The sequence below is a fragment of the Panicum hallii genome, chromosome 2 (genome assembly GCF_002211085.1).
Source record: "Panicum hallii strain FIL2 chromosome 2, PHallii_v3.1, whole genome shotgun sequence".
Lineage (NCBI taxonomy): Eukaryota > Viridiplantae > Streptophyta > Magnoliopsida > Poales > Poaceae > Panicum > Panicum hallii.
The window spans coordinates 4,461,664-4,483,866 of NC_038043.1; the positions used below are offsets into that span (position 1 = coordinate 4,461,664).

Sequence of the window (22,203 nt, forward strand, 5' to 3'; positions counted from 1 at the left end):
CCTTAGGCATTTCTTTATTTTTTATACTTATACAAATGGAACAAAGTCAAAAATACAAAATAGGAAGACACGCGATGTCAACTTAAACATAGAAATAGACGTTTAAGTGACAAAAGTACCAAATGGGACAAGTTATTTTTTTAAAAAAAAACTAAAGACTATTGATGTGCTGTAGGCACAGTAACATTTATCCATATGTACAGTTCTATGCACTAACTCACTCAAGGATGAAGGATGGCCGGCAAAATACTTTAACTGACGTTGAAGCTCCAAGTCAAACGATATAGAGACGTTATGGGCAGATTGACATGCATGACTGGAGTACAATTCATTTTAAGCTTTAGCACTCTTATTATTTTCATAAATTTGCACTTGCAAGGACATTCAACTATTCAAGGCTTCCTCCCATACCAGCTGGTAGAGTTTTATTTGTACAGCATGCAATCAACTCACCAAAAGAATTAATAATACATATTTTAGGGATGTTCTCCCTGAGTTACATTGTACTGTGCAGCTGAACAAGGCAATTTAGATATCAGGATGAGCTCAAGCAAATTCGCAGCAGATGTTCTTGCCGGGGTGGGACCCACGGTGTCGCCGGCAGAGAGGTCCGGCGATCGCCCGCGACGATTACATCCATGATCCATGTAGGGCCTGCACTAACTCTTCAGCAGAATGTCGACCTCGGACGCGAACCGGGCCATGGCTTGCCGCGGCAGCACGACGGGCACGGCGATGGCGTCCTCCCCGTCGCCGTTCCTGACGGCGACGATGAAGCTGAGCACGAACAGAGCGCCCGCGGGGCCGCCGTACACCGGCTCGCCCCACCCCAGGTCGACGCGGTGGAACCCTGCGTGCCGGTTGTCCGACACGATGAACATGTTCGCCAGCGCCAGCGACGGCCGCCCGCGCAGCGCCATCAGGTCGGCCGTGGACCGCACGAACTCGGCGCTCGCCGCGGCCTCCTTCGCCGCCCGCACCACCGCCACCGCGTCGCCCAGCGGGACGCCCCGCAGGGCCCCGGCGGCGGACACCGCCGACGGGTACACGCACGCGTTCCCGTAGTAGCCGGCGGGCAGGCCCAGGTCGCGCACGCCCCTGACGCCCGCCGCGACGACCAGGCGCGCGTCCTCGCCGGCCGGGATCTCCAGCGCGGCCGTGCGGGCGCGCCAGATGAGCGCCGCGAGCGCCTCGAAGGTCGTGGCCTTCTTGCCGCCCCGCTGCACCGGCAGGCCCTTCTTGATCGCCGCGACGTCGGCAGGGCTGAAGGTGAAGGTCCGCATGACCATGTCTCCGGGCGGGGGGAATGGCGTCGGCGGCACCGGGTCATATTCGTGGTGAGGGAACGATGGCCTTGGTGGGCTGCGGGCGTCCAGGGTCTCGCGGGACCACACGGGCGCGACGGTCGGAGCCGGCAGGCCGCGGGCGAGCTCGCCGACGGCGGACATGAACTGGACGATGCCCACGGCGTCGCACATGGTGTGGTTCAGGCGCAGCGCGAAGACGAAGCCGCCGCATCGCAGCCTGGTCACCTAGGGATACAACACACAATATGCTTAGCCTAATAGCCCAAGAACCCAAGATTATAGTGATAAGTATACATGAAGAGTACAGTATCGTGTATACCTGGACGAGCAGCAATGGGCAGTTGAGCACGCCGCCAGAGCCCTCGACGTCGAAGAGCAGCTGGTCCATGCACGGGAACGGCGGCGTCAGCCCGGCGGCCTCGACCTCCGCCAGCCGCACGTCGGCGTCGGCCTCCACGAACAGCACCCCCTCGCCGGTGCAGTCGACGACCAGCTTCCGCCCCTCCACCTCCCGCAGCCTCCCGGCGAGCGGGTAGTACGGCACCAGCGCCTCGCCGAGCGCGCGGCGGACGGCGGCAGCCGGGTCGCCGGCGTCGGCCCCTGCATCGCCGCCGCGGCCGCGGTAGAAAAGGACGAACGGCACGTGCCAGCGCAGCCCCGCCTGGTCCTCGATGTCGGACAGGCGCTTGGTCTCGCGCGGCGTCTTCCTCGCCGGGCCGACGAGCTCCGGGTCGCGCCGGCGCACGGCGAAGGCGATCGTCATGATGAGGGAGGGGCACAGGGATAGCTTTGGGTGGTTCAATTCCTAAGTGTGTGGAGACACAAGTGTCATGACTTGCAACATCCAGGCAAGTTATATAGGGAGAGGTTGCATTGGTAGATGCTACTAGTGTGTGGACTAGCCATGCATGAAGTTGGATGGAAACGGCACTGAGATGCTTCCTGCAGACCTCGCTAATAAGTCTAGCCAGTTTGCAAGCCTCAAGATCCTTTTTTTAACCTGCCTACTTGCAATTGACGATGCTCTTTATTTCCTTCGCTCCCATCACTTTCAATTATTGTATGAGTGGCCAACAATTTAAGCACTTGTTAGTATTTACTCTATCCTGAAATATAAGAGATTACGAGTTTGCTCTAAGTCAAACCATTCTAAGTATGATCAATTTTGTTAAAAAATATAATAATAATATTTTTAATATCAAATGAGCATAATCTGATCTATAAAATATATTTTTGAGATTACTTCTTTGATGTGGTAGATGTTAGTGCTTTTATGTATAAATTTGGTCAAATTTAAGAATAGTTGATTTAGGACAAAATTAGGATCCCTTATGCTTCATGACGTAGGAGACTTTTTCTGTAAGGCCCTGTTTAGTTCCCACCCCGTAAACGCAAAAAAGCCGTAAACGCAAAATTTTCAAAGGAATCTTGCTAATTTAAAGTACTAAATGAAGCCTATTTACAAAACTTTTTGCATGGATGGGCTTTAAATCGCGAGACGAATCTAATGAGCCTACTTAATCCATGATTTGCAACAGTGATGCTACAGTAACCATCCGCTAATTATTGCTTAATCATGGATTAATTAGCATCTTTAGATTCGTCTCGTGATTTACAACCCATCCATACAAAAATTTCTGTAAATAGACTTCATTTAGTACTTCAGATTGGTAAGATTTCTTTGAAAAAGTTTTTTTTGCCCTGAACTAAACAGGCCCTAAGTTGCCAACATTTTTTGTACTTTCTAGTAGACTTTGTGTGCTTCTGAATTTATTTATTTATTTATTGTTTTTCCAAATTACCATCAATCTAATCGCCAACAAAATATCTACCGACTCTTACGATGGATACTTTTAACCAACACATGTACAAATCAGGGCCACTTGCAAAGAAATTGTTGACTATATCCTGGTATGCACAGTCTCTGAACTCGAAGTTGAGCGTTTTGGAGCCACATGTCCCTTGACTTGGAACCGGAAGAGAGCCGCAAGCCGGAAGTGTCTGCCTCAGGAAATATCAAGCCACTATTACTAGTGAAGTAGTGATAGATGCTTAGCTTATCATCAGGTGCATGCAGCTGGGACGACGATGTAATTAATGCAGTTCTCATCGTTTCTTGTTGGAATCGTATGAGAGTTGATGCGCTTGGTCTCTAATCCTCTTCCTAAAATTATGCCGTATTTGTAAGGATTCAGTTGGGACAATTTAAAGGGCCTGTTTGGGACATCTTCTGGGCCAGCTTCTAAGCAATTTTAAGCCGCGGGCTGGCCAAAAGCTCCGCTTCTGGACCGCTTCCCCCACCAGCGCTTGCGGACCTCCTTCAGGAAACGCGCGTGGAACGAGCAGCGGGAGCGGACCAGCTTCCGCAGCTTGTGCGGTCTAATGCCCCCCGGCGGTGCCCCCCCCCCCCCGCCTTGCGCCGCCCCAGCGCCGGCCCGCGCCGCCCCCCGCCGGCGCCCCCCGCGCCGGCCTGCGCCACCCCCAGCGTCGGCCCGCGCCGCCCCCTGCTTCGGCCTGCGTCGAGCTAGCGCCGCCCCCTGCTCCGTGCTGCGCCGAGCAGATTGTTCATGATGTTATCTAATTTATAATTAAATTATCATTATCTTATTTAAGAGTAATTTATGATTAATTGTATGATATATTTGTGTTGTTAATAATTCTATTGTTATTCTGTTGTAAAAATAAATAAATATATATCTGTACATAAGAAATACATGTACTCAGTAAACAGTAAGGGTATTTCAGTCATTTCTCACTTCTGACATAATTTCAGCCCATTCAATAAGCAGTCTGCCAAACATTTAACTTCTGAGACCAGCTGCTTCTTTAACAAGCTGCTTCTCTGGCTAGCTAGCCACCAGCTGGCTTCTGAACAAGTTTCAGCTGTGCTAAACAGGATCAAAATGGCTGCTAAGGAGTAGAGAGCATCTTCGCATCAAGGAGCCATGCAAGGGAAAATTTTCGCCTCCATTGCCAGTGGGGACAGCACACACCATAGTGCCAATAATTGCCAGGTGGTGAGCCACTAGAGTACTAGCTGATGAGTACATCGGTCGCTGTTGGATACTATTTTTTTTAAAAAATTACATAGTACAACTCAAGATACTCATGACACACGTACACTCACATCTATGAACACACATACGCAAATCCTACTCCTACGAGTATCTTCGAAGACTGAGCCGTCAAATCCTTAAGATTGACGAAATCACCACTGGTGCCTAGTTGTTGACAGGAACATCGTCTACCATCGAAAGCACAACGCCATTAAATCCTAGAAAATTCGCTCCTACAGAATTTTGATTCCGGTACCTAAGATGCTACCGAGACTTTTGTAACCCCTGGACTACAGACCCTGTCGCTGTTGGACACCGGTAGAAGCGAAGGATTATATTATGAATTAGGATATAGCATACTCCCTCAATTATTAGTCGTTCTGGCTTCTTTTAGCTTTGTTATACACCTAGATATAATATACACATATATATGACAAGTTTTATCTACACTCACTTGTAGCTACTCTCACTGTCAGCATACCACCGTACGTATGTCCACGTACTCATTTATCCTTTTGATTATGTTCATATACTAATTCTAAGATACTTTAAAAGGATATGTACGAAAAATTTTAAAAGTATCCCTATTTTTAAATATATCATAATTATATAAAAGTAAGTATGTCCATATACTCCATGTATGGTCACATACTTAAAGTATATACTATCACAGATGGTCTAGTATGATCACATGTACCTTGTACGTACCTTTCGTTGGCTCAGATACGCCCTACCTCATGAGATATACATGTATGAGTAGCTACAAGCGCGTCTAGAATGAATTTTTTCTATATATATATATGCATAGCAAAGCATATGAATCAAGAAAAATCAAAACAACTAAGCCAAAATAACTAAAATAATTAGGGCCTGTTTGGTATCCTGCCTAAGGTGCCACAGTTTGCCTAACTTTTCTGCCTAAGGTTAGTTCTTCAATTTGGACGACTAAGGTTAGGCAAGTTGTGGCGCCTTAGGCAGGATACCAAACAGGCCCTTAGTAATTTAGGACGGAGGGAGTACTTTATTTCCTCTAATACTAAGAAGGGACCTGATAAATAAGCATTTTCTCTCAAGCCTATTCATTCCCTACTTTGTATGATCACATACCTTTGGAATTAGACTAAATGGAATAGGCGCCGAATGCTGACAAAACATATGATTTGAATCCATGGATGCAAAGTCCTAGGTTGGATTCAATGGGCGCATAAAAATAGTGTCGGACTCCCATGAGTGCTCATATACTTTTTTTCGGACACATGGGCCGGTTCAAATAGTAAAGCATGCATGTGCCTGCTGAATTGATACAGTTATTATAGTATGGTGTATATAATCGATCTTGGCCGGTATCTGTATCGTAAACTTTGCAATTTGCCAGGGCGGCTCTGTCGTCGCGGCAGTAGAACAAGACAAGGCGCAGCCCCACCTGGTTACCGTTATCGACCAAGCACTTTCTGTCCCTTGGCGTCAGCCTCATCACGTCAACGCGAGCTCCAGGTCTTGCAAGGCAAGTGCCGAGAGCAGCCGTTGCAGTACGGCAAGAGCTGCAGCCGCTACAACACAACCAATTGCTCGAGCCGCGGTCTGCATCACAGCTTTTTTTTTTTTTGCTTATTACACAGTACAACTTACAACACACGTATATTCACCCCTATCAAAATAGGTATACAAAATGTACCTCTATGACCATTTTTAAAAACTGACTGAAACCATAATACCGTTAAATTCTAAATTTTTTTCACTCCCACGGTGAATCGAACCCAAAACTTGAGACGCTGCAGAGGCTACAGTAACCACTGGCTATGAGCCCTTTCGCGGCTGCATCACAGCTGCAAGTCAACCAAATGCTGGGTTGGGCTGGGCGAGTTGGGCTTTATAGAATTTAGCGATCTCTCGACAGTGCGATGGGCCAGGGGCCAGTGGCGAAGTGGCGACCTTTCAGCTCTACACCCTCCGCAAACCCCAATTCTCCATGGTTGGCTGCACCAGCAGCTCTCGTCGGCGGTGAGCCGAGAAATCTCCAGCCCTACGAGAGATCCAGCACAGGCGAGATGGAGGAGATGAGATCTCGCGGCGACGGCGTCGAATCGACGATGCGTGGCATTTGTGAGAATCTCCGGGCGGCGCTCTGCATTCCTGGCGCTGGCGGGAACCGCCGCCCGCCCCCAACCCTTTCACCCCCGGACCCTGGCGGGGAGCAGCGGGAGGACCTCATCAGCGCGCTCCCCGAAGACGTGCTCCTCTCCGTCCTCCTCCGCCTCCCGTCCGCCGCGGCCGCTGGCGCCGCCTCTGGGCGCGCCTCCCGGAGCTCTGGTTCCCGCACCCCGCCGACCCGCTCGCCCTCGCCCGCTCCCGCGCCGCGCTCGCGGCGCGCGCGGCTGGGCCCCCCGCGCTCCGCCTGCTGCGCGTCGTCGCCTATGACGCCGACCCGGGGGACGCCGCCGCGGTGCTCCGCCTCGCCGCGGCCCGCCTCACCCGCGCGGTCTTCATCCGCAACGTGGTGCCGGAGTGCCGGAAGAAAGCGGTGGTGGCCAGGGCCGGGGCAAGGGCCGCCGTCGTGTTGCCCTGCTTCGACAGGACCGAGCAGCTTATCCTCTGCCTAGGTTACCTTCGCCTCGTGATGCCACTGTCGGGAGCGTTCGCGAAGCTCACCGTGCTGCACCTGGCCAATGTCCGGTTCCAAGGTGCCTGCGACCTCGGTGACGTCCTCTCGACGGCACGGTGCGCTTCGCTGCGAAAACTTGTTCTCCATGACGCTCAAGGGTTGTCCAATCTCGCTATCTGTTCAGAGTCTCCTCAGTGTGGATTTGTGTAATTTGGAAGGATTGCAGCAGCTCACCGTTGTGGCACCAATGCTCAGAGAACTTTTTATCGTTAGCTGCTTCTTCATGAGGCAACCAGTGGCCGATATCTCTGCTCCAGTTCTGGAAAATCTCAGGTGGTCTGATGTATATGATCCAAGGTCAGTCCAGCTCGGTGAGCTAGCACAGCTGCGGATACTGGTGACCTGCTGCTTTGCAGGGTATGGATTGTTTGAATATATGAAAAATTGTGGCACTGTGCTGTTATTGCAGCACTTTCAGAAGATTGCTTTTCTTGGCATGCTCATCTATCCAATTGTGAGTATATGTCCTGTTATCATGTATTTGAATCTTTCCTTTATTTAAATATTGCTAAGGACAACTGACCAGTAACTGTCCGAAACAAAAACTACATCGAAGTTCAGACTAGTAGTGATTGCTAGATCTTAAAGTAGCCAAGCGCTGATCAATAACATGTGCATGGTTATGGTCACTATTATGACACTTGACCCTACATGGGCATGAATGCAAGCATCAGATGTTGACATGGATTTAACTACTGATCTGCTAACAAATGAATTGGGGTCTTTTGATCCTACCTCAAGCCAAATGGACTGAAGCTCCAAGACACTCACATTCTTTGGCTAATTTATATTACAGGAAAAATGAAAAAAATATTATATTACTCTTGTGTCTTGGCATTAAATACAAAGTCTTTATCAGGATCAGTAGTTGAGAAGATCGCCGTATTATTCCTGCATCCTGTCATCAAACGTGAAGTCTTTATCAGGATCAGTAGTTGAGAATATTGGCTTGGTGTTGGTACCATCCTTGATGGTGTTACACATGCCAATCTCTGGAAATCATGCAAGATGACGATGTCCTTAGTATTAAGTCTTCATTGATATGTCCAAACCATTTTAACTGGTCAATGATGGAGAAGGTTTTCTTTAATTGGTGCCACCCCTCTGTATATCATCATGTCAAACATGATCCTTTCTTCTATGACTGCAAATGATAATTTTTAAGCACACCTCGTTTCTTATATAAAATCCTCACACGATTTAACAAGCCTATCAGTCGTAAGGTTATTGAGGTTCTTCATTTAAATTAAATCCTATTGATGGGTTATGTTTAGTCTAACTTATTTTTAAAATTTAATGCACCTTGGTACCTTATTGAATGATTGCATTACTGCAACCGCTTTTTGTTAGTTATCCACATAGATGCACTGGTATAGTTGTAATATTTGGTCAAGGACATGAATTCAAGAGTGGAGGTACAGTATGTTCCGTGGGGCATATTCAACTCAGAGCTGAGGCCCAAACAGGGTGAGTGTGTAGTTCTCAAGTAATTATGATTTTGTACCAGAGAAATCTTCTCTGTCATTAGTCATTACTCTGTAGAACGAACCCAAAGTACTTTTGCTGCATTTTGTAACTGTCATTCCTTGTGAGAAAATTACTTATTCTAGAAAGTTGCTTCGTTTTTTTGCTGGTTATCAAAATTTCTTGTAACCTTTTATGAGTTTGCAGAACATGGTTAACTACCAGTACCTCATGGAGGCCACAGCCTTACTCCCAGACATTGAGAACTTAAACCTGTGCTTAGTAAGACGTGGACATGTTATTGGCACTTGTGTATTCCATATGCTTAAGATTTCTACCAGTATAAGAAGGTTCAATCTGGATATACATGAAGGCATTAAGGTATGCTTCACTTTATCAGCTACCAAATGCTTTGGTGCACTAATGCGACTAATGGAAAGTTCAGGAATTAGATTTTATAATTATATATCTTCACGGTTTATTTCTAGAAGATATTATATGCATACAAAAAGTACAATGAAAAGTTGCAGCTCTCTACTTTAGCTCCTAATTATGTGCCAGTGCAGATTTTGCTCACTGGCATCAGGTGTTTAACTAATGGTGTGCTTTACACAGAGTCAATACCTAAGATGATGGTGCTCTCATGGTGCCATGCTAAAAGATCTGTTGAAACCCTAAGAGCAAAATTCTTTGATTATACACTATTTGTAATTGGCAAATTTTGTGGAAATTTGTTTCCTGAAATTCTCTGCACGAACTCCTTTCTGCAATTGGCGAACACCAAAGGATATCCTGTTCATCTCCAAATTTGCCATATGTTGTTCAGATGTTATCTGTTTAAATCATTTCAACTTTCTAATGCTGTTCCTGTTGTTAATAGCCATTGAAAAGTTTATTGAGCAGCTAGCCGATCTTATATTTATGTTCCTCATCTAGGAAAATGCTGCTTGTTCACCGGGTTGTGTTTGTCATCAGCCGCATGACTGGGAAACTAAGGAGCTGCGCTTTAATTCTCTCCAAGAATTGAGAATCTGTGGATTGAACGGTGCAGATTGTGATTTCGCATTTGTGAAACGACTATCAGGATGGGCGCCAGTGCTCAGAACAATTACTATAATTTTCGATCCTTCAGCCGTTGTCAATGAGGAGCTTTGTAAGGAGCTACTCGGCCTCTCTGGACCAGAGACTTGCATGAAGATTTACTTATATCGCAACGGGGCAAAGGTGATGTATACACCCGCAGGCTAGGGCAGTCTTAAGGGCCGTACGGCTGTAGCCTTGACATGGGAATATTAACCCTACCTTAAATAGACAGTCATACCAAGTATCGAACTCTGCTTTAGTTCTGGGTTCAAGTGTGGTTCGTGGTCACTGACGGGCCAATGTTATGCATCATGCAACTTATGGTAGAGCACCATTCTATTCTGTAGCGTCAGAACAACCGTGTCCCGACATTCAGAATGTTAGTTCAGCCGTTCCTGCAATTGTGGGCAAGATCTTTCCTTTGCTAGGTTCACCATCCTGTTTTCATCGTTGTAAGAGATTGGCCGCACTGTGCACCGCACCCTTTTTTTTTTGTGTGTTCCAATTACGTGAAACAGCTCATTATGCGTTCTGGTGTGTGACAACGTTGAAGGGAGGTAGGTGATCAGGTGATGGACAAGAATTTGTGGACTGTGGGTTGGTCTTGGGGTGGGCTTCCAATTCCACAATCCAACCAAAATGATGTGGGCTTTTCGCCGGCCCGGTCCTGAAAGCATTGGTGGTTGGATGCCAATTTTTGAAAATTTTCAGCCACCGAGAGATTTTGGTATTTGAATTTCAAAAGATTCGCTAAAATCTGTCGGTGGCTTGGCGAAATTGGGACTTGGGAGTGCCGCTACTGCCTCCCTCCCTCCCAAAACCCCAATTCTCCGTGGTTGGCTGCATCAACCACGGCAGCTGTCGGCGGCGATCAGCCGAGAAATGTCCGACCCGGAGGGAGTATCCAACGCAGCCGAGGCAGAGGTGCAATCGCGGCGACGGCGTCGAATCGACGATGCGTGGCATTTTGGGAGAAATTCCGGGCGGCGCTCGGCACATCGGGCGGGAACCGCCGCCCGCCCCCCAACCCTATCAGGCTTTCACCCCCGGGCGCCTCGTCGCCGGCGGTGGCGAAGGAGGCGGCGGAGAGGGGCAGGAGGATCTCCTCAGCGCCGTCCCCGGCGACGTACTCCCCCTCGTCCTCCTCCACCTCCCGTCCGCGGCCGCCGCCGCGCGGATCAGCGTCCTCTCGTGGCGCTGGCGCCGCCTCTGGGCGCACCTCCCGGATCTCCGGTTCCCGCACTCCGCCGACCTGGCCCGGTCGCGCGCAGCCCCCGCCGCGCACTCGCCTCCACCTGCTGCACGCGCCTGACCAGCAGGCTCGTGTTCCGCGATGCGGTTCCGAAGGACCCGGTGCCTCACCGGGCCTTGGCTGGAGGCGGCGTCGAGCTGCCCTGCTTCTCCAAGGTCCAACGGATTGACCTCAGTCTAGGTTACCTTGGCCTCGCTGTCCGGTGAAATTGTTCTTTGTTGAAAACTTGCCGTGGACAACCAGCAAGCCAGTGTTAAGTTTGTGGCTACTGGTTTGGAGTTCAAAACAGTAGCAAATCCTCCGTCTTAATATAGTCTACCAAGTACCTACTCGAGTATCAACGAAGGGCTGGCAAGAGGACGTTGTGGCACCAAGTGAGTGTTTGCCATTTCAGGCTCAGGCTGAAACTGTTTTACCAAGAAACCATTCAGTCTATGCTCCCCATTTCAGGTTCAGGCTGAAACTGTTTGTTCACCAGGTTTTGTGTTTGCCATCAGTTGCAAAACTGGGAAACTGAGGAGCTTTTACTTGAATTCTGTCCAGGAACTCGAGATCTGTCAGTTGAGAGGATCAGAATGAGAGCTCCCATTTCTGAAACAGCTACTGAAATGGACGGCAGCGCTCAAAACAATCACCTTAGTTCTCGATCCTTAAGCCAATGTCAGCAATCAGATTTGTCAGGAGCTACTCGGCCACTCGGTCTAGGCCAGAGACTTGCTTGAAAATTTACTTATATCGCAATTAGGCTAGTGCGGTTTTAAGGGTTGTTTCTAACACAGAGAGTATGGCTATTACTGACATGGGAGTATGACCGTACCTTTGACACTTTTCCATAGAGAGCACACAACTGCGTCACATAAGTTGTGGCTTTTCGTGTGTTGTAATGGATGAATAACTGTGATTGCAGACGATTCACTTGGGTTTTCTTCCATTGATTTTCAAGTGCAAAGGTCTTGAAACCACTGAAAATAAGCTCAGGTGCAACCTGGGCCTTGTTTAGATCGCTTCCAAATTCCAAATTTTTACACTCTCTCTCCATCACATCAATTTTGGGACACATGCATGGAGCAGTAAATGTATGTAAAAAAAATAACTAATTGCACAGTTTAATTGTACATCACGAGACGAATCTTTTAAGCCTAGTTAGTCCATAATTAGATAAAATTTGTCAAATACAAACGAAAGTGCTACAGTATCAAAAAGTTCCAAAAGTTATAAAAACTTGCAATCTAAACGGGGCCCTGCTGCAAATGTCGGCTGAAAAAGTAAATTACCTGTCATGCAAAATTACATGAAGAGCAACACAAACTTATGGATTAGCTATTAATTATGCAGCATTGCATCATTTATGATATACTACATTTACAAAATATGCGCATGGTAATTATGCTTACCGATAGTTAGAATGTAACTTGTCACGGTCTGCTCATTCATCAGGACATGGTTTTACGTTTGCCTTCCATGCTTGACAAACAGATGCAGTAGGCAGTAGCTAGCTAATCCAACAACTGAACCATCCTAATCTGATCAATATTTAGGGCCTGTTCGTTTCCTCCTATCTAAATTTTAGACCCATCACATCAAAGAGAATCTTGCTATTTAGAAGTGCTAAATAAAATCTGTTTATAAAACTTTTTGCACAGCTAGATGCTAATTCGCGAGACAAATTTAATGAGCCTAATTAATCCATAATTTGCCACAGTGATGCTACAGTAATTGTTCGCTAATCATGGACTAATATACCTCATTAGATTCGTCTCGCGAATTAGCACTAGGGTTCTGCAATTAGTTTTGTAATTAGACTTTATTTAATACTTCTAAATGATAAGATTCTCTTTGATGTGACCCCTCTAAAATTTAGGTAACCGGAAACGAACACCCCCTTAGTAGCTCGAAATCTACAAGCCTCAAGATAACCTAGGTGCATTCAGAAAGAGGAAGAAAAACAACCTAAGCTAACACTCATGAAAGATTGAAAGGTCATGTCCCACTTGCCCCTTCAGCTAATCTAAACTTGACTAGACGCGTCCTGTTCTGTGAGGCTTCTCTCGCAAGCCTAGATGTCCTCCGAATCTTCTCTCGCAAGGAAACTGAAGGCTCGCCTTCTCTCGCAAGCCCTAGATGTCCCCTCTCTGTGAAGCTTCTCGTGACTTTCTTGGGCGAGCAGGACTGTCCTGACAGGCGGAAACATCTTCACTGTGGTCATAAACGCGTTCTCTTGACTTTCTTTCCTTGCGAGCTGGACTGCCTTGCACACCAAGCATTCTCAGCGTCGGTTTCCTCCGTTTCAGATCCTCTTGGCTTACGGCCTGTCTGAAGAGCTGCCATTAGTGGCGCAAACCAACAGAAACTTACTTATTTCATGGCCTCTCCTCTAATCCAGACACGCGCGTGAAGAAAGATCTACCAAATTTCTTTCTCGAGCAAAAGAATTCAGGAAGCATTGCGCTTGCGCCGAATTGGGCCAGCCATGGCCATGCACTTGGCAGCTTTCGCGGCCCATTCGCTCCACTGCTCCTCCGCTCGAGCGGTGTTGGTCGCTCCGCATTTATAACTCCCAGAGGAGGTGCTAGTGCTGCCGTGCTAGGGTTCCACTGTTCTCGAAAGTCCCCAATTCCTCACTCCACTCCACTTCGCTTCCTCGAAGCCGCCCCGCCGCCGCCGATCCCGTGCTTCTCCGGCTGCCGGTGAGCTCCCTCCGCCTCCCCGTCGCCGCGGTTTCCTCTCGCGCGCTCGCGCATTCCCTCACATTCACCACCTGCGGCTTCGCAGAAGCCATGCAGGGGCTCTTCTGCATGACGCCCGAGACCTCGGAGGCCGCGGGCGGCCGCGCCCGGGCGTCCTCCGGCTTCAGCTTTGTCGACCTCAAGGGGGGATCCGCCGCGCCGCTGGACGTCGTCGACCCGTCCTTCTCCTTCCTGACGGAGCTGCCCGGGACCCGGGTCCTCCTCTTCAGGGACGCCTGCAACGGGCTCGTCCTCTTCCAGCACCGTCGGGAGCCGGGCGGCGGCAGGATCGTCTACGTCGTGTGCAACCCGACTACCAAGGAGTGGGAGGCCGTGCCCGCAGCCCGCCTGCGGCGACCCAGAGCTTCTAACCTACGCCTACCTGGCCTTCGACCCGGCCGTGTCCGCTCACTTCCACTTGGTCCAGTTCCAGGTGAAGGACGACGAGGAGTTCGTCTCGGTCCACGCCTACTCCTCCGAAACCAAGACGTGGGATGGCAACAAGATCGACGGACTAGGAGAGCAAGGGGAACTGGAAGGGTGGCGTCAGGTACTCAGGTCAGGTTTAATCTTGCAGACCCTAACCTCCGGTGCTCCTTTGTCAATGTCTTGCTGCATTTGGTGGTCTGGGACCAGCAGGATCAGATGAAGATAGCTGCTGTGGATGTACAAGGCAAGGTAAGGAGGATGGTCCCAGTGCCACCTGTGGCTGATTGGATGCACTGGATGTGCTATTTCTCAGGAAATATTAGATGATGGTGAAGGGAAGTACAATCTGTCCGTCTGGGCTCTTCAGGATTATGATGCACAGGAATGGGTGTTGAAGGGCGCTGTGAACACTTACGAGGTCTTTGGAGAAGATAGCTGCATAGATGCCACCTCGGAGTTCGAGGTGGTTGACATTCACCAAGATTGCGATGTCGTTTTCTTTACTCACCCCTTGGAGCGTAGTAATTTGGTAGCATACGACATGGACAGTAAGGAAGTGAGCGTTATTGCCACTCTCGGTGATGGAAAGGAGCTGTTGGGTACTGCTCGTTATGTTCCGTGCCGGTTTTCCTGAGGATTACCAGTCCTCACAAATAAGCACTGAAGGTGTGAGCTAAGTATGGAACACCTATCAGTTAAATCTAGTAGACTTGGGAAGTGCTGGTGCTAGCTTGTCATGTCTGTTGTTCAATTAACCCGTCAAGCTTGTTGGGACATGTTATGTAAAGCTAGCTTTATATCTAGTTATCGCGATGAATGATGTTGCTGGACCTATGATGCATGCTATGTAAGCTAGCTTTATATCTAGTTATCTCGATGAATGCTGTTGCCGGACCTCTGATGCTTTATGCTAAAGTTTAATGTGCCAATGCTACCTTTGTGTTTCCAGAATTATGGAACTCCTTATGTAATGTTATAGTTTTCCTTGGCTTCACTAATTAGTGATTACTATCTGTGATTTTTCCCTTTTGTTTCCTTCAGTACAATGCTTGTTTATTTATACTGAAATACTGCATCGTTTGAGATGTTGATGCAAGGTAACAGAGAGTGAGATAACTAAGCAGAGCTTTGTTTATATATGTGTGATCGTGTCCAGGATATCAGTTCTATGAAAAATGACTGTCCTGTTTAGCTACAGGCCTGTTCTATATATTGCTGCAGCTAATAGTTGACATGGTGCTTCTACTGCTACTGCATTTAACTATACATGTCAGCTTTGTGCACGGTATTGTTCTTGAGAACTCCCAATGCACTTCAACTGAAACTCAAATGCCAAAATAATCTGTTATTTATTGCTATGAGTTCTGAATTATGGATGTTTTCTTTGTGATAAAGTGCCAAAGTTGAGGCAATTAGAGGAATAGGCCTGGAAACTTTTAATGTGATATTGCGATGGCTGAATGTGGAGGTCCATTGCACTTGATGCTATTCTTGGAGGTAAACGGGTTTTTAGCTACTGACTTTCCGGACTGATACTTGAGCCATAGAACATTTAGTGTTGATTTAAGTAGAAATATAGCTGAGGAAAGAGATGTTGCATTTATATTTTCTGCTCCTAGATTTCAGGAGATGATATCTTGCCAGTAATAACAGTGATGGTAAATGGTGTTGAACTAGTAGATGTGACAGACAGAGAGCTGCACCCAAACAGGACGTGTTTATGCTGAGCTGTTTCTTTCTTATTCAGAGGAAAGTGACTATTACTACCTTCGATTCCAAATTACAATACGTTTTGGCTTTCTACCTCCGTTCCAAATTACAATTCATTTTGCTTTCTAGATACGTATATTTTGCTATGCAATTAGATGTACACTATGTCTAGATACATAGCAAAACGAATTGTAATAATTTGGGATGGAGAGAGTGCTAAGGAAGCGCTTACTTGTTACATGCTTTCCACTTGTCGCGGTGTCCTTTTGCAAATCTCCAGACTGACCTAAACCCTCCCTTAGCTCCCTATGGCATGCTTTTTTCTTGTAATCATAAACTGATCAAGTGCTAGTTCTCAGGTGTGCCTCACGCAGGCCAAGATTACATTGCAGTTGCTAACTTACTATAATCAGGCATCGGCATTCAGTTAGCAGCAAGACAGCTAGTCCGTGCTAATCGTGTAGTATTGAAGGGAGTGGTGTCAGTGCTATCCGGTTATCTCCAACCATCGTTCTCTATATACTTCTTTATATCCGTAATTTACAGATTTCTCTACAAGATTCTCTTCTCTATATCTCATTTCTCTCCAACAACGTTCTCTAAATCTCGTTCTCTATACATTAAACCCTATATTAGAAACGTATTTTGTTCCAAATTTTTGTACGTATGTATTTATCATACCTCAAATGCTATGGATATATTTTATTTTTATTTAATCTAATGTTTAAAACGTAAAGAAAAAATAGAGAAGAGAAGAGAGAATCTCTATGTATAGAGGAAACCTGTAGCGTTCTCTATTTTAGATGACCATTTAGATAACGCTGCTGGAGCATACGGAGAACGGAATCTTCTCTATATATAGGGTAGAGAACGGTCTAGAGTCTCCCGTTGGAGACAGCCTAAGACTTGCTGCTTACTGCAAGATTTTGCCCTCTTGGCTGACTCGATGCGACATGATTTTAGCTGGTTCTGTGCTCCGAAGATTACAGGGCAGCTGGACAGGGGAAAATTGTTTGGAGAAAGGCCTTGCACTACCAAACAGATCGTTGTTCATGCAAGCCACTGCTTTGCTTGCATCATCATGGACCGAAGCTGCTCGCACATCGGCCTGGTGGACTGGTAATCTAGCCCGCTTCAACTAAGCCCAGCGAATCAGTCTTCGCACGCATCTGAGACGATAAGGGACAGAGGCCCAACGAAGTGAAACTAGAAGCGTTTCGGCCCAGCTGACCGAGGTAGCTGCGGGCCGGGCCCAAAGCTAGCAAGCTACACGTCAGTGCATTGGATAGCTGCGGCAGCTGTCCCTCGATCAATGATGATGACTCGATCATTGCAGTCATTGTCAGCGATCAGATTTGTCAGGAGCTACTGGGACACTCTAGGCCAGAGACTCGCGTGAAAATTTACTTATATCGCAATGGGTCAAAGGTGTACCACTGACACTTGGCTTTCATACTGATCGAGCACACAACTCCGTTACATAAGGAGTTGTGCTTGTTCCTCTTGCTTCAGGTGACTGTAACTTGAGAGCAGACACCTGCGATACGTGGGGCTATAGATGAAAAAAAAAAGTGTGATTGCAGACGATTCCATTGGGTTTCACAAGGTTAGCAAATTATTGCCTTCGACGTTGTACCAACAGTTAGAATGTAACCTGTCATTGTTGTTGCCTACATACTTTACACGATCTCCTCAGTCATAAGGGTAACATGTTTATGCTGCCTTCCACGCTTGGTAAACAGATGCAGCTGCTAGCTAATTCAGCAATTGAATCAACCTAATCTGACCAATATTTTCAGTAGCTCGAAATTTACAAGCATCAAGATCTAGGTGCATCAAGGGGGGGGGGGGGGGGGGGGGGGGACAACCTAACCTAACACTCATGAAAAGTCATGTCCCACTTGCCCCTTCAGCTAATCTAGCATCGACTGAAGACTCGTTCAGTCCAACGATGGCTTGGCTGCTTTCTGTCTCAGACGGTTGCGCGATTTGTGTCGCCAAAGTTCCTTCATCGTCCAAGCTTCTCCCGGCTTTCTTTTTATCATGATCTGGACTGCCTTGATCCAAGGAAACCTCTTCGTTATCAGCCAAGTCTTTTCCAGACTTGCTTCTCTCATAAACCTGGCTGTCCTCTTCTGTGGAAGCCTCTTCATCATTATCAGAAGCTTCTCCTGACGTCCTTTTCTTGCGAGCCGGACCGTCCTGATATGTTGAAACATCTTCACTGTTGCCATTAGCATTCCCTGACTTTCTTTTCTTGCGAGCTGGACTGCCCTGATTTATGGGTACTTCTTCTTCATCACCAGAAGCAGCCTTGGATTGACTTGTGCACACACCATTCTCACTGTTGGTTTCCTCAATTTTAGATTCTCTTGGCTTACTGGCTAATTGTGGATCCTGGAAAACTGGCCTATTTGAAGAGCTACAATTAGTGGTGCAAATCACTGCATCTAACTGTGTCTTAACAGAAACAGCCACAGCCATTGCATGGTCACTAATCACAGTATCACTGGGCGGGCAATGAACAATATTTGCCAGTGCCTGGTAATAGCGGAACAGGGCTAACGATGGCGGTGCCAATCCCCTGTCACGGCAGACCTTGGTCGACTTTATTGCATGTTTGCAAAGGTACCCCTTCCTTGACCAGTTACAATCGCACAACGCAAACTCAGAACCTGGATTCCATACGACATGGGACTTCTCCTTATTCTTCTGGCTGACCACTCTGGCACAATTGCCTTCAATGACAACATCAGAATCTGGAATCTGCAATCCCCGGCGCCATGAGTTTAGGCCACTGCTCCACTCACTCCTCCAGTAACGTGAAAAGCTGTCCTTTCCTGAGTATTCATCAAGCCAGTAGTAAGAATGGACCTTTGTACCCAACTTATGAACCAACCAATCTGCACGCCAGTAGACACTTTTATCTGCCTCATTCAGTAGCCGAAGTTTTAGCAGGTGATGGTAGCTCTCGATTGCCGAAGCTACCTCTGCACTAGCCAATGGAGTGGCCTTTAAGAGAGTTGTCCATGCCCCTGGACGAGATTTAGCAGTCAGCAGTAGCAGATCAAACAATAATCAAGAAACCTCATCGAATAATTGAACACTTTTCTTCTCAACATACAACTCAAAACCTTGACAAGTGCACTAAAACTCAGATATGGAAAAGCAAAATATGATACAGGAGAAGTATATGAACTGACCAAGTCTTGGAAACCATAGAGCTCTGAAGTAGTCTAGAAACCCAGCACAATCAACAAAATCTTGTAGAAAGGCTTCAAATAATTCAACATTACCACTTCCTCTACATACACTGGATATAGCATCTCCAAGAAATTTGGCCATTGCTGAACGCTTCTCAATGTCTGAACATTTATTGACCAAATTTTTATGCCAAGCATGCCGGATACGCCACAAACTGATCAGCACAGGGCACTGGAACACTTCCCTGTTCAGCATGTTATATGGTCAGGCAATACAACCCAAGGAAAGAGTACACTGAAATAGAAAACTATGGACTACCTTATTGTGCGAACATCTGCCAAGGGATCATCAATAATAAAGCCACCCAATTGCCATGTAGGATCTTTTGTGTGAGCTCGGTCATAAAGAGCGCCCATCCATTTATAAATTTCACCATGTGCAAAATTGGGGGTTATAATCCACGCAACAGGAATTGCATTTTTCTGCTGGTCGAAAACAAGGATGCTGTGTACAGGATACTGCAAAATGGTGAATGGCAATGCTATGATGAAATTGAGCAAATTTTAAACTACTATTGGAACATATTGACAAAAGAATCACTCACAAACCTTTAGCTTGTTTGTTCCAAACTTTGAATCAGAAGCCAGTAAACTACGGCTACCAAACTGAATCATTTGCTGCAGCTGCCAATCCGTCTGAATGCCCAGGACAAAGGTGCCTGTATCTGAAAAATCTTCATAGAAGAATACGCACTCCTGGTGATTTTCAACCCATATGGCAATACTAATAGTGTCATCATCATCAAGCTCATAATCAGAACGCCGTATTTTCCTTTCCAGTCTCCTAACATATCTGTGAGTAAGAAGATCATCTCTATTTGATGGCCCTCCTTGCTTTTTAACCATTACATTATGCCTCTGCATTATGGTCTCCACAGGAATACCAACGTAAAGCAAAGACATAACTTGCAGGCGAAGCTCATCTGATATGTATGGTGCAAACATTGCCTTTGTCCCTACAGCCATCTTGTCCATAGGACCATGGCATGGCATGCCTTTCTTATCTACATGCTTATTATGGTTATATATCACAAGAGCCACAGATGGTTCAGCAATCAAGCGCTTCACAATAAAATGGCAAGCACATCCTCTCTTTGTATTAGGGCGTCCAGCAGGTGTTTTCCTCTTTTCTGAGAAGGGCCTGCTAGGCCGGACATCACCACCCTTTCTATAATCATCTGGACCAAAAGAACACCAATACCTGCACGCAATAGTGTCATCAAGTTCAAAATTGTACTCTGAATTTCAACATCTGGAATAAGGAATCGTACCAATAAATTCATTTTAAGTGGCCAGACAAATAACTAGCCTACAGCCTAAGTCATGTCTGACGAAAAGCATAAATAATGCTTCGAAAACTTACAGAATATACTCAAGTATCCCATCAACTTTTGGCTTGCATTTCATTGTCGGAGGACGCCTTCTCCGTGCTTCAACATGAAATCTTGTTGGGCAATCTTTGTTGTTCGACTCTCCTCTGACAAAGTCATTCACCCTAGAATATGGTATAAGTGCAAGCCTGTCCATAGAATCCTTCCAGCCTTCCACCATGGACCACATGATATCTGCAGCTGAGAACTCCAATGTGGGTGGGTTCTGAACTGGAAGAGTCAAAATTTCATCCCATCTAGTCATCTGCATTCACAGCAGACAACTCATCAGTCATCACAAACAAGGAATGGGAAAAAAAAAGGAAAATAACCTATCGATCGCAATGCCACTTGTTCTATTTTGTTATCTCACTCACACACGCACAAGAAATGTTATGGACCTTCTGTCCTGTGCAAAGGGATAAGCATAGACTTAAGACCAAAAGAGTCATGTGTTCTGTTCGCATACTGGACCACACTCGCGCGACTAGACATAAACTAGGATCCACTCAATAAATTGTCAATTTTCTTCTCCCATATGAATTAAAAAACTCTATTTTCCCCAAATATGGCAAATCAAGAACCAGTATCCCGACAGGTTTACAAACCCTCATAAATAGTTCAAGGCAATGCCATTTTTGCAGGATATTCCTTGCTAATAAAAGAGCCATAATGCAGGAGCATATAAACGAACAATGTAAATTCACCATGACAGCAACACAGCCTCACAAACTGCCCCTTCTGCCCAACCATCCCCCTGTGATTCTGCAGCTTGGTTAAACCCTAACCCCTCCCAAACCCACCTGGAACTTTGCCACCCAGGATCGCGCTTTCAATGTAGCGCTAACTCAGGATTGCGCTTTCAATTCACCGAATTCGTATTCTGCCGCGACAGGGGCGAGTCCCGAATTTGGAGCATGCGTATTCAAAATTTGAAATGGTATTTTTTTTTTGACAGACTAAATTATAGATTCATAAAATTGATCCTAACATGCATCGCTGTCACTATCACATTGTCACAAATACACAAGCATGCGCAAATTGCAATCACAAATTTAAAAAACATCGACAAATTGCTCACCTCAGTAACTAAGTTGCTGACTTGCCGCGCGCCTGTGCTGAGCCCGGAGCAGAGAAGGGAGAACGATCGAAGGCGCAGAGGGAAGAGGGATGGAGTCGATGCCGTAGACCGCTATGCCCGCCGGCCACGGAGCACCTTCGGCGCTGGCGCTCGGCCGCCGCGGAGCCCCCTGCGGCCCCGCTCTCCGCACCTGCGGTGCACGCGCTGGCACCCTGGCGCGTCGCTGGGCCGCCCTCTGCTGCCCCGCAAGCTCCGCCGCGGTGCTTGCCGCCGCCAGCTGCCGGCCCCCTAGGGTTCCGAACGAGGAGCGACGAAGGGGAGGGAGTCGGGGCGTCGGGGAGTGGCCGTCTGGCCGATCGTGGGGAGCGGAGCGTCCAGGCTTGGAGAGGCTCCTTCTGGGTGCCGAAATTAGGCCCTTGGGCCATGTCTGGGCCGTCGGGTAAGGAGGGGAAGGTGGGCTAGGATGTTCTTTTGGCCCGGAAAGGGGTGGGGGCTAGCCACCTGTCGGCAGCTTACTGGCACACAGTTAGGCCCAACAAGCGGGTAATAGCCCAGCCGTAAGAAAGCCCATTACAATTCTCATCAGTGATCAGGGCCCACGAAACTCTACTGCCACGTGCACGCTCCCCGCACCTTTTTAGGCCAACTAAAGTCTCAGCCCAGAGATTGCGGCCCAGCCAACCCACAGCCCACCAAAAGTCGCAGCCTACAAAAGCGGGGCCGTTTCCGTCAAATTTGCAGCCCAAAAATGAAGGGGCGTCTTACTGTTTGTGGCTGGGCTTTTATCAAATCTAGATTTC

General features: G+C 47.3%; 2 protein-coding genes and 2 pseudogenes across 3 annotated transcripts; 2 read left to right on the plus strand and 2 right to left on the minus strand.

The window, feature by feature from the left end:
* Positions 1-350: 350 nt before the first annotated feature.
* LOC112882325 (benzyl alcohol O-benzoyltransferase-like) lies at positions 351-2,251 on the minus strand. The gene is made up of 2 exons (XM_025947355.1): positions 1,627-2,251; positions 351-1,532 (listed from the first exon to the last, which is right to left on the minus strand). Exons 1-2 carry the CDS (start codon positions 2,068-2,070, stop codon positions 660-662), a joined length of 1,317 nt encoding a protein of 438 aa, XP_025803140.1. The 5' UTR covers positions 2,071-2,251; the 3' UTR covers positions 351-659.
* Positions 2,252-6,264: 4,013 nt separating this feature from the next.
* LOC112880226 lies at positions 6,265-10,005 on the plus strand (annotated as a pseudogene).
* Positions 10,006-13,142: 3,137 nt separating this feature from the next.
* LOC112882138 lies at positions 13,143-14,930 on the plus strand (annotated as a pseudogene).
* Positions 14,931-17,286: 2,356 nt separating this feature from the next.
* On the minus strand, positions 17,287-21,751 carry LOC112882763. Of its 2 annotated transcripts, none has more exons than XM_025947910.1 (6): positions 21,429-21,751; positions 20,316-20,587; positions 19,502-20,153; positions 19,212-19,411; positions 18,893-19,137; positions 17,287-18,724 (listed from the first exon to the last, which is right to left on the minus strand). In XM_025947910.1, exons 2-6 carry the CDS (start codon positions 20,585-20,587, stop codon positions 17,580-17,582), a joined length of 2,514 nt encoding a protein of 837 aa, XP_025803695.1. In that variant the 5' UTR covers positions 21,429-21,751; the 3' UTR covers positions 17,287-17,579. The 2 variants fall into 2 exon arrangements, with proteins under 2 accessions (XP_025803695.1, XP_025803694.1); XM_025947909.1 differs by having other exon boundaries at positions 21,404-21,751.
* Positions 21,752-22,203: the final 452 nt, after the last annotated feature.